The 12730-nt window shown below is 45.9% G+C and overlaps 1 protein-coding gene across 1 annotated transcript in view; it reads right to left on the bottom strand.

Moving 5' to 3' along the window:
• LOC140694970 (trafficking protein particle complex subunit 9-like) overlaps positions 1-8548 on the bottom strand; it is a 49246-nt gene extending 40698 nt beyond the window's left edge. Inside the window, exon 1 of the mRNA XM_072957967.1 lies at positions 8096-8548. Within this exon, the coding sequence (XP_072814068.1) occupies positions 8096-8282 (187 nt within the window). The 5' untranslated portion in view covers positions 8283-8548. The remainder of the gene's footprint in view (positions 1-8095) is intronic.
• Between the last annotated feature and the right edge of the window lie 4182 nt (positions 8549-12730).

Below are 12730 nucleotides of genomic sequence, written 5' to 3'. Positions count from 1 at the left end.
AAACCAGCAACCATCACTGCCAGTATCTGAGCAGGAATGCTCCTGACTTCGAAAACCACTGCGCAGATACTTTTCAAACGTGAAACTCATATATGTATTCCAAATAGATGATATTGCAGTAGGATTTTTCTTTTCAAAATTTCCACTTGCAACATTAGCACAAGAAAATTTATGTTTAGGCTTTAAAAAAATCATTTATCCTCCACTTTCTTAGTTTTGAACTTATTATTATTTTATAAATGGAGTTATGCTGTGTATTATAAACCGTTTGATTTCTGAAAACAAGACCTTTATGACCTCACTATTTCAGAGCAAACTTTAACGATTCTTTGAGAGGTGGGACCTGGGGCGCTCACTAACAGCTCTTTAAATACTGACAAGGATGTGCTATTAAGTAATGCAAAGGCTCTAACTTCACATTAGCTCAGAAAGCAAAGAAACCACACCAAAGACTTCCTTAAATATTTTATATATACGTATTCTTTTGAATATTAAAATTCTTAAAAGAGGATTTTTTGAAAAAGACAACAGCTGTTTTAAATTTCCTCTCACCAAGAAAGCAATCTTTATCAAGAATAAAAATCCCTATGGAAATCGAAATGACAGGACGTTTCTAGCTAAGTGAACATCCAGATCTGAACACAAACCTAAATCCAATCAGATCTCACTCGAACGAGCTCAACAAAGTCCTGGGCAACCCTGGAAATTAGCTCTTTTGTTCCAAATGTTGGCTGAGCTAAGATCATCAAACAAGGAAGGGAAAGAGAGAAGACGAAAGTCCACCTGGCAGCCTCCATCAGGTTTCTTACAGCCACAAGGTGCCCCAAGGGCGGCCCCGCTAACAAGCCCCCCAGAAAGAAAGCCGGCATCCACACTGCCCCTGCCGTCCCCAAGTAGCCCCGATGCCCATATTCCAGCCTGTGAATGGTATTCTTATGATCCCCCAGTTGGTGGCACCCACCCCCTCATCCCCGCTACACACACAGAGCCACGGCAGCCTTCCCAAATCACAAATTTGATTACATCAACCCCACTTCGAATGCTTCAGAGGCTCCCTGTTAGAGTTCTAGCCCCACCCCAGACCCTGCTTGCCCAGCCTCACCCCAGTACACAGGTTCCCAGTGACCTCAGGGGTCCCCTGACATGCTCCTACCTCTCACTTGCCTCCAGGCTCATTTTGACTGTTTCCCAAGGAAGCCTTCCCTCCCTCCAACCTCCACAATTTGTTCCTCTCTTCCTAGAGATTTCTAGGCTAAGTCAACTTCTGACAATGCTAAGCTCTCAAGAAGCAAATACATTTTGCTTATTATCGTGGCTACACCCTCTCTCCCCTATACTCACAGAAGTGCACGTGTTATGAATAAATGAATGACGGGTTGGATCTCAAAGGGACAGACATACCTGCTCTCGCCCATCCCGATCCTTCTGTCTGTAGAATATCAGAAGCAAAACCTGAAGTACCTTTCCTGAGGGTCACTTTCTGTTGACACCCTTCACTGCCTACTGTGTCAGTTCTAGTAAAACTCAACTTCTTCCAAAGCCCTACACCACGGACTGTCTCCAGTGTCCTCCCGAGCAGGGGCTCCCTCCACCCTGGACTGCACAGGGCACTCTCCCCGGGTCCCCACGCCAAAAGCCTCCAGGCCTCTGCCCGGGCTGCACCTGCGACCTGAGCCACATTCTTGACTCCTTCTCCTGGCTGACTCTTACTCTGTCCTCACAACTGAATTTAGAGCCCATTTCTTCCAGGAAGTCCTCTCTGATAATGTCCTTAAGTCTTGTCTGGGCTCTATCTATAGCGGCAATATATGGAGACCAACTGGGTGCCTGCTCCTAATAAGACCACGAACCCTTGGGGGCCACGTGGGAAGGAGTGAGAGATTACAAGACGGGTGGGGGAATCAAAAAGCAAAAATCACAGCCCAAGTCCCAAATTCAAGGATACTTTCTCAGAAAAAAGTATAAACTATTTCACACGGGTCCAATTTGGCTACTATTTTTGTGGCTTGTGGACAGCAAGAACTTGGTGTTCTAGTCCAAAACCTAGGTTACATGCAAAGAAATGTATATATTCATATCCAAAGGAAACAAGAGCTGCTCAACAACAGTTTGCAGTTAGAACTGAAAGGAAATTTGATAAAGGCAATCTCTCTCTCTCTCTTCTTTCTTTTCTGGAATCATATAATTTTAGAAGTATTTGCATGACTAACAGATGGCTACAGCCCGTGATTTTGCACAGGAGTGTTTGGGGCTTAGGAAGCCCAGATTAGATTCACTCTGTAAATGCAATCACACCAACACACTGATAGGTGCCGTGGTGGTGAAGCTGATGTTCCAAAGCAGGCAACCTTATTCTGTAAGAGAACTCTAATTAGAAAGCAAGAAATGCAATGTCCTATACTGAATTTCATTTGCTATATGGGTCATTAATTGATAGTATATCTTGACTAATGGAACCCAAAAATAAATTGTCAACGTCGGTTTTCTTCATCTGACCGTTTTATGCTAACTTTGGATATTAAACACTCACTCCATATGGAAAGCTCAGGTTTACGCTGCAGCACAGTTACATCCCGCGGAAGAAAGCTGACCAAGGGAGAACTGGAGAGTTTCCGTTCAGAAGCTGCAGAGTCTGGTTTTGCACCTGTACATCATTTGCAACCACGTCATCTTCAAAGGAGTTAGACGTTACCTCTGTGGGGCGAAAAGCACTGCGTGCTTCAGAATCATCAAAGAACGCTGAGCTTTGTGAAACAGTCCTGAGGCACTTAAATCATACTTTTTCTGAAAGGCTCCAAAACTGACCCACTTCACCATTCCAGGTATAACAGGGAAGTACTGGAAACAGTAGAGAGAACATGACCTTGAATTCTGACAAGGCCCTGCTTGAATCCTGCTACAGCATTTACTAGCCGCTAAACAGACCAATTCCTTAACCCCTCTGAGAAGGTTTCCCAATCTGCAAAAGGGGGCTGCCACTGCCCACCTGGGAGGCATGGATGTGAATGCAACACGCAAGTAGGGCGGCCGACTGGTACCTGACACGGGGCCTGGCTAGTTTCCCTCCGCTGCCCTTCTCCCCCTTTAAACTTGCACTGTTCCCCCGGTAACGATCAAGCCCCTGGAACAGACTGCCCGTATCTTCTGTGTATCCCTGGATACATGCCTTATCCTTAGGAGGCCAGAAAAACAACTGCCTCCTCCCAAGTCACTAACAATGTTCTTAAGAGTCTGGGTATATTTAACTCTATTTTTCAGGGAGACTACTCCAGAACTTTCCAAGCACCATTCTCCAGGTTGGCTCCCCTCCCTTTGCCCATCCCTTCTCACCTCAGATCCTCTGTCTGACTGCCTTCTGTTCATGGGAAAGAGAGTCCGGTAAGGTGGGGACTCCCTAGGCCTCCCTCCCTCCCTCACAGGTGACTGTGACTACATTCTCCCCACTCCCCACTCCAACGTAAGCTTCTGAGGACTATACCCTCCCAGACCCTGCAGCCTCTGCACCTTCCCAAGACACACATGTGGCCACGACCCTCCCTGCAGATTTCTTCCTGGTTGGCCCTGCCCACCCCCTGGCCCCTTAAGGATAAATAGCATTGCACTGAAAATGGCAAATGCAGCTAACTGACACACCAAAGCTGCATGGTCTGGGCTTTCCTCCAACCGAGGCACAGCCCTCCCCTCCCTCAGCCTCAGTCTGCAGCCCTCGAGAAGATCTAATTCACATGCAAGGCTGTGAACACCAGCTAAGAATGACGACTCCCAACGTGTATCTCTAGACCGGCTCCTTCACTTGAGCCCCAGGCTCATCGAACCGAGTGCCTCTTTGAAGTCCTAACTTGGATGAAAAATGGCATCTTAAAAATGCCTCATGTCCACCATTTACTCTGGAATTCGATTCCTGGCAGGTATCTCCCAGACTCCCCATTTTAGTAACAGCACCAGCACCCACCTAGTTGTCTGAGGTCACATTCAATTTCCACTCTTCCCTCCCCCCAGCCCTGCCCTGGAATCAGTCCTGTTATTTATGACAATAAGTCCATCTCAAGTGTGGTTCTGCAGGGACCATGGTCGGAACCCCACAAGCTCACAGCATGGTGCACTGAATAACAGTCCTCCGTAGGGTGCTCCCCGGCGGGGGAGGCATCTCCTGCCACTGGCCACCTCAGAAGGCACTGGATTCTCACACAGGAGGCCCAGGAGAAGAGACTCAAGGTTCTCCCGTGGTCTGAGCTTTGAAGGGCCCGAGGTCTGGGGGAGCTCCTAATTAGCAGACACACTTGCCAGTGAGCAGATGAGGATGTGGGAACCCAGGCAAGGCTGTTCTCACTCCAACTCCTGGGCTCATGGGAGCCACGGGAAAGGCCTGTGTCCAGGGTACAGCCCGGCCATCACAGATCCCAGCCTGCAATTGCCAACCCGGAGAGCCTAGACTCCATCTACTTGCGACACTTACTTCTGTTCTGTTCCCCACCCAGAATGTGATGGACTCATTCAGATATTCTGGCCTGTCTCAAGCGAGACAAATTCAGTGAAAAATGAAGTGTCCACATTTGGACCAGAGCATGAAAGGAGAAACAAGACCTCATGGTCAGCATGATGGTGGTGGCCACACCCTTCCACCGGGTGAGATGAACCATGGTGAGGGTGAGAATCCAAGGTCCTAGGTCGGCCAAATCATCTTCCTTCATGGTTGTCTGGGGTGTTGGAGACTGACTACCACAAACTAATGACACGGCCGTCAGTGGTGAACGTCAGCTGCAACAGAAACGGATTCAGCTATTTACTACCAACATGGGTTAAAAGTAAATCCCTGGGTAGGAAGGTCTGCACGGCTGCTGAGGCAAACCACAGACCCAGCTCTGAATGCCCACTGGCTGAAGCAGAGAGGAAGCTATGGCCCTTTTAGCTGTCCCTGTGTCCAACAGATCCAGGTGAGCCAGCTACTTAGGAGAAGGCCATGTTGTCCTGATACTCAGAAAAACCAGCCTCGTAAAGGGAACAAAATAGTGGCATGGATTTTAGACCCAATTCGGCCCCTTTATGAAGGCAAAGTAAAGTAAATGGCACGGGGAAGTTGAATGCAAAAAAAAAAAAATTAAAGAACCAAACGGTGACTGCTTCCTCCAACAGCGTCCCCTGCAGATGCTCACCCCCGAGCCGGCCACTTCCTCACCAGTGACCACCGGCCAGGAAGCGCCGTCACGCACGTCACACAGCGACAGCCAGGAACCTCGTGCCGAGCACGTTTGTATAAAAGCAGGAATCGAGCAAAATGCTGCAGAATTTGACTTTACAAGTTTAAATACTCCATGAAAAGAATCCCTCAGCAGCCGCCTAAATCAATTCGCATCTCACTTCTTCAAAACAATGAAACAAATTTAATAAGGGCGCATTTGTCACCAAATAAAAAGAGGACCAAACAGGTTCCTCAAAGCAAGGATTTTAACAGGTATCAAAAACCAGTGGGTAATGTGCAAACAAAGTAAATATTCCAAAAATTAAGAAAATACAAAATGACGAGGATAATACATGGATCAAGACAGCTGTTAAGTTTTTGCTTTTTAAAATGATTGAGACAGCACGGATGGCAATCTGGCTATTTCCAATGCAGGATGTGCACAGCCCACATTTTCAGATGCAACAACATGCTCACTGGGCAGTACAAGTGAAAAAGGAATAAAGAAAAAGGAAAAGAGGAACAAGAGAAAATTAGAAACACACAAGAACAAAAATGATTTTGACAGCATGTACAAGAATTTACGTGAGTGTGTGAGGCCAGGGACGAGGGGATGGTGAAACCCACCCTCACCTCTTGCTCCAGGGAAAGCAGGGGCCTGAGGGGAGCGGTGCTGCCGGACGACCCCAACGTGGTCAGCGCCCCTAACCCAAATTCCACCTACAAGCGTCTAGGCAGATTTTGAGCTACAAATTGTGGTCGCATTTCATTCTGGACCGTTTTACTCACTTCCACCAAGAGTAGCAGGAGAGAATTAGGCTCTGCTCCTTCACCAAAGCATTGTTTAAAAAACTAATGACTGTGGAATACTAAAAGCAACAATGGGGTAAAAGTGACTGGAGGAGAATGTGCTTGACCTGAGCTCACTGGACGCGTTATCTCACTGACGTTCAGAAGCTGGCTGAGCTCTTATGGTACCAGGACAGACAGACCCACAAGGAGGGAGATTTAATGCGCTGCTGTATTTTGATGCCGGGAGCCATGCCTGGTACACGAGGTTCTGGGTAATCAATGGTGACAGTGTCAAACACTGTGGGCTAAGTACACATTCGGCTACTCCGCCAAGTCCCAAGGGCAGACTTCAAAAGACAAAAACAAGCTGGCATTCTTTGGTGGCTCTGCAGACTCAGAGACAAGCATTTGTTGAGTAAAAATGTCACCAGTGACTCCTATGACAAAAGAGGAGGCACTGGCGTGGGGGCTGGGGCAGGGCTCAAGGCTTCAACTGCTCACTCACCAGTCTGTCCAGGGGGAGAAGGTGGTCCCTGCTTACGTTGCACCGATGCACCTACCTTGACTAATGCCTGGGGCCTCAGCAGGTGTTGACAGGTGAGGTGAACAGAGCCAGACTCGGTGTAGCACGGTGCTGGGAGCTATGCCCTCAGCAGTGCCCAGGCTCCTAAACATTCCAGCACATCCCCAAGAAGCAGAAGGGGAGTGCGGGCATGTAGATCACAGGGCCCTGTGAGGACAAGCACATATCATGGCCACGACAAGCCTCTCCCCTTCCTTAAGCCATACAGGTATATCTGGGAGGAACAGAAAATTCATCCAGAGACCGCTAGGTGGGCTCTCGCAGGTGGGACTCGGGTCCACTTCTCTTCTCACTCACAGGGCTGTTCTAGATATTCTTTTTATCAATTCTCTAGCATCTTCTCCTCCAACTTACCAACAACCAGAAAGTAGGATCTGATCTTAGGTAAGTTCAAGAATCACAGAGCACTGCCTTCACGGCGGGCCCAGCAGCATGTGCCAGGTTCTCGGACCGTCACCTGTGGGACCACCATAAGCCCTCTCCAGACACAAGGACAGAGGCCATAGGATGGGGGGACACAACTTCCCTTACTCTCCCCAGCAAAGGGGGACCACTTCTCGGCAAAGACATCTCACCCTCTTCTGCCCGAGGGACAGCACGATAGATACACCGGGAAACAGAGCAGAAGGTGGGGGGGTAGGAAGCCCAAAAGAGCTCGTCTGTACTTCCGAGGCAAAGTGGGGACTTTGACTTAATCACAGGGACAAACTGAGAATGAACATTTCCCTGCTCTGTCCCATACACCGTGATACGCCTTTCCCTGCATAAGGAGTTCATTTGGGAGTCCCTGGCGGTGTTTCTGATGTCCTAACTTGGCATGGTGGCTGTCGGGCAAGAAGAGAGGGCCTGAGCCGAACAGGTGCTGGGCCTGAGAGGCAGGAGACACCGGCTCCAGCCCCAGCTCAACCAGTGCCCCGTTCCGCCTCTCGGGGTTAAGCATCTCATCCAAAAGCAAAGGAATGAGACTGTCCCAGGACAGGCTGCCCAACAGAAATGAAATGAGAGCCATGTAAAGAAAGTTTCCCAGTTGCCACGTTTAAAATTTGAAACAAAAAAACAAACCAACAAACAAAAAACAAATACTAGAAACTGATTTTAAGAACAGATCTTACTTAATCAACTGTATGTAAAATACTATCATTTTGACATGTAATCAATGTAGGAAGTAAAGAGATAGTTTATATACATTTGCTAGACAAGCCTCAGCGTCTGATGTGCATTTGACCTACAGCACATCTCAGCTGAGTCCAGCCTCCTCCCCAGTGCTCCTAGCATCAGTGGCTTTGGCTACTTTATTGGACAGCAACCCCAGGGGTCCCACCATGGTCATGGCTGTAAAGCGGGAGTAAGTGTCCACACTAACCCTAAAAGGATCTCTCTGAAACAAAGGCGGATTCACTTTGAAATGTCTGTAAACCAGCGGGCTGCACCTCCCTCCCCCCTTGGCTACAAGACAGACTTCTTCCTTGCTGATCCCTTTCTGGATGTAGGGAAGCAATCCGGCACAAAGCCAGGGTGGGCTGGCCTCCAGGTAAACTTACCTGCTGTCTGTGTCCAGTCCCATGAAGTCCTCCTTCTCAAACAGGATGCAGAGGAGGGGAATCTTGCCCCAAAATTCTTGTGGCCACCATCCAGCCACTTGGACTTGAGCAAGATGAAGAGTGATTCAGTGAAGTCCTCGATCCTCTTCTCCACCACCCTGCAGTCCTCGTAGATTGAAGGATACATCGGTGAACGGCTGCTCGGCTACCTCCCCATGCAGCACAAAGACAAAGAGCTGAGAGTCATTAAGCGCGGTGCCATACAGCCCCTCTGCACGTGCAGCTTCTCCAAGGCCTTGGCAGAGAGACAGTTGGTAATGGTGACAAGGCCCACGACTTTGCGGTGTGTCTGGAAGACGCTCCACCCATTCTCGGGCACATAGTGGTGCCTGTAGTGGATACAGAATGTCCACTGGGAGCCGCATGGGCTGATATGGCACACCGAGGTGAGTAGCTGATAGATGTAAAAGAAATTCTCCTCTGAGATGATCTCCATGGTTTGGACTACAACGGGAAGAGTCTGGTGGTCCTCAGCACACTGCACGTAGTCAGGGATGCTCATGTTGCTGGCCCTGCCGAGAGGGGTGAGGAGATCGAGGTACGTAATCTGCTGTGTGCTACGGGCCCATCTGGGTTGCTGTGACCTGGTGTGTACCAGCCAGAAGGCAAGGGAAGCCAAAGCAAATCCGGGGGTACAGTTTGTCCTCAGAGTCTGCACATGGCTAATGTATCTCGGATCATATTACCCAGCTTTTGGTCTAGGCTTCCTGCCTCTGCAGAGAAGGGTCATTTCTTATTTTCTATTTCCAAGCACCTAGCAAGGCCCTGATGCAAAGTCACTACTCAAAAATGCTGAATAAAAATGAACAAAGAAAATGCTTTCCCCAAACCCCTTCAGCAGAATATAAAGAAAAGGACCACAGTAGGATTAAAAGATCTGGATTTGTATCCAAATTATTTGATCCCATAAGCTTCATAATAATGGATAAGAAAACTTGCCTAGGGGAAGAGGATACAGTTCAGTGGTACAGCACATTTTTACCATGTACGAGGTCCTGGGTTCAAAACCCAGTAACTCATTTTAAAAAATGAAACAAATAAATACACGTAATTACCCTCCTAAAAAGTATTTTTTAATTCAAAAGTCAAAAAACACCTTGCAATTGACACAACATTGTAAACTTGACTATACTTCAATTAAAAAAAAATCCTTGCCTTACAAGAATATATCTGAATTACGGATGTTTGCAAATGTAAAATGTCTAGGGTACCACCTGCATAAAAAGAGGTGACTGTACAAATGTACTATCCCTCCTTAATGAGCTATACTTCCTTTTGGAGGGTTATAACCTCTCAGAGCTAATTTTCTCAGATTAAAAAATATAAACATTGCCTGATTCTCAGTAGTGATGAATAATCAGATAAGCCAAAGAAAGCATATGACCCACAGAGTTTACTCAATAAATGTTTGTTGAATGAATGAATAAACAAGCAAGTGAATGCTGCTCCCTGCCACAGACCATCATAATGGTACTGCCTGGAAATCCCACGCCCACGTTCACCCGACTCTGCACTAACAAAGTGGGTGACCTGGGTAGGCCTGTGTGCTTCTCTAAGCCCCAGTTTAATCATGAATAGAAATGAGGGCAATAACACAAACCTCAAATTGTTAGTGAGTCAGTAATGAATTGTACCTCACCATTGCAAGATGGAACCATGAAGGAAAACTGGGCAAAAGGATCCATAAGCCCTCCCCATATAATCTCTTACTACCACATGGGAATCAACATTACATCTCAAAATAAAAAGTCTAATTTTTTAAAGAGGTTATTGAGGTTAGGTGAGCTCACTGTCTCAAATTAGGAACACACAGTACAAATTTGTCAATGCCCAGCCCAAGAGATACACTCAGTTATCATTCCCACTGGACCCACTGGTACCTCCAACTTCAAAGCAAGAGAATGGGTCCTCGTGGCAACAGGCCACAGCACCTGAAGCTAACAAAGCTAATGGTGTCCATTTCAAAGAGCCCCTGAAACCACCCTTGTTCTAATTTTCTATTTGTAATTTTTATTCCTTTTCATTAAATAGAAACTCCCAATTTCATAGATTTCTTACCAGATATCATGATGGCAGCCCTTCAAAGCCTGACCAAAGAGATCATGATGGCAGAACTTCTTGGTGAAACAATAAAATGAAAAGCTATTTCCACAAGACCTCTGAGAAAATCTACAAGGGAACTTCATCCTGGACTGAGGAAGAGGACTGGGGAGGAGGGGGTAATCTGGGGCACAGAGAACTATGGCCCACCTGTCCCACAATGGGCTTCAGACTCACCCTCACCCTCCAGGAACTTAAAATACACACAGACAGTCTGCTATGGACAAGATTTTTTTTAAAAAAATCCCTGAATCCCTAGCAAGTCTTGTTTCTACCGAGACACAAATGGCTTATCTGTATAATGTTTCACAAAAGCCTTAAAATATTATCACCCCAACTTGACACATCAAGAAACTGAGGTAGAGAAGTTTATCACATTCTACAAGATTAGAGAGAGGCCACGTCAGTCACCATATTTAAATCCAAGCCCCTGCTCCAGTGCTCACACTAGAAAGTGTGACATACTGCCCCTTTCCTGCCCTCTCCCTGCAATCAATCTCTGAAGAGTCTTTTCTGTTTCACCTGGGATCACAATCACATTCATATTCCACAAAGAGCTATGTCACTCCTTGGAGGACTTATCAAAATCTAAAGGGTTGGGCTGAGAGGAGAGATTTGCATTTTCTGTTTCTCAAAGGAAACATGGCTTTAAAAGAAACTGAAAAGTACTTATCAAGTCTAAGCCCTCATTGTGCAGAGAAAGAACCGGAGGCTCAGATGAGTAGAGGAAAGGGCCTTATTAACAAATATTGCCTCAGCGCAGCACCAAGCCAGCCCTGGGCCCTTCTGGGGGAGGATCTGGGAGGCCCAGGAGAATGAGTGTAATAAAACAGAAAGAGAAGAAGCATACAATTCCCTGTCTCTACACCACCATACCATGAATTTCCACCAAATTACCCAGTATGGGTGCAGCCAATATTAAGGTTGTCTAAACAGGTTATAGAACCCTGGAATTCTCAACCATAGTTGAAATTCCAAAATTTACTGTGCCTTTTTCCCAGTTCAAGCATCAATTCAGTGGGCACTCTGTACCAGGGACTACAGAGGCCTGAATTTGTCCCAAATACAGATCTCTATTACCACGTGTGCAAACCACATAAAGGCCACCAGAATAAAAGCACCCACAGATAAGATGAAATTACTGAAACTGAAAGCAGCCAAAGAGCATATATTACTAGGAAAAATGGTGCTCCTATAAATGGACTCATGAACATAGAAAGTAAACTGTGTTTAGCAGGCAGGGAAGGGGGGATTAACAGATACAAATTAGTAAATATAAAATAAATGACAAGGACCTGCTGTATAACACAGGGAACTATATTCAATTTCTTGTAATGAGTTATACTAAAAACAATCTAAAACATATATATACATATGCATATGTTTATAACTGAATCTCTTCTGTACACCTGAAACTAACATTGTAAATTGACTAAACTTAAATAAAAAAGAATTTAAAAAAATAAGTAAAAATAAAAGCAACGCCATTAAGAAAAAATAAAAGAACACTCTAATCCCCTTAACTGTATGTGGTGGAGAATTCTGGTTGCAAGCACCAAGTCCACTGGATCACTCCAGCACTGGCTGTCACTCTTTCTGACCATCAGAGAGTCACTTGCTTCACTGAGGTTACTTTTCTCTTCTGTGAAAGGCTACAGTTGCAACTAACAATGTATAGAATCTCATCATTCACAAGTACAACAAGTAGTGAGGACTTCCCATGGGCCAGTCACTGGACAGATGAAAAGATAGGGTCCCAGATATATTCATGGGTAGAAGAAGTTTATGCCATAAAGACATTAATTCTTCCAGTTTTGATAGACAGATTCATTGCAATTCTGGTTAGAATTCCTACCAGATTTTTCTTGGAATGTAACAAGTGAATTTATGATCAGGAATAGCCAAGAAATTTCTTTAGAACCACCACTTCGGAGGGGTGGATAGGTCATTCATTTCCACTGGTCTTTCTGAAGTGATGAAAACGTTCTGGAATAATAATGGTTGCACAACTGTGAATATGCTAAAAGCTGCTGAATTGTACCATTTAAATGGATGGAATTCATGGTGTGTGAACTATATCACAATAACACCGTTACATGAAGAAATATTTCTTGACAATTATTTTTCTGTTTATACCACTAGTCTATCACACAATTTAAGAAAAACAAAAAACCAAAACAAACCAAACTGTGCCAGGAGCTCTTTAGGACTGCAATATCCCTGGGTCTCCAAGGCCTCTGGTGGTGCTGTTCCTCTTAACACACACTAGCTGGGCTGTGCTAGTTAGGGACTGTAACTATCTTTTGAAAATCGAGGATCACTCCTTTCACCCTGGGAGAGGGAAGGAAGGAGGATGTCACAGCCTCATGCCTTCAGCTCATTTTTAACAGAACCAAGCCCTGCTTTCACCACTGTAATCACTCTCACTATAAAAACACGTGACATCAACAAGCACAGCCATGATAACACCTGAAA

This window comes from Vicugna pacos, unplaced genomic scaffold (assembly GCF_048564905.1).
Source record: "Vicugna pacos unplaced genomic scaffold, VicPac4 scaffold_115, whole genome shotgun sequence".
Taxonomy (NCBI): Eukaryota; Metazoa; Chordata; class Mammalia; order Artiodactyla; family Camelidae; genus Vicugna; species Vicugna pacos.
This window is presented reverse-complemented; position numbering and strand designations above follow the sequence as displayed.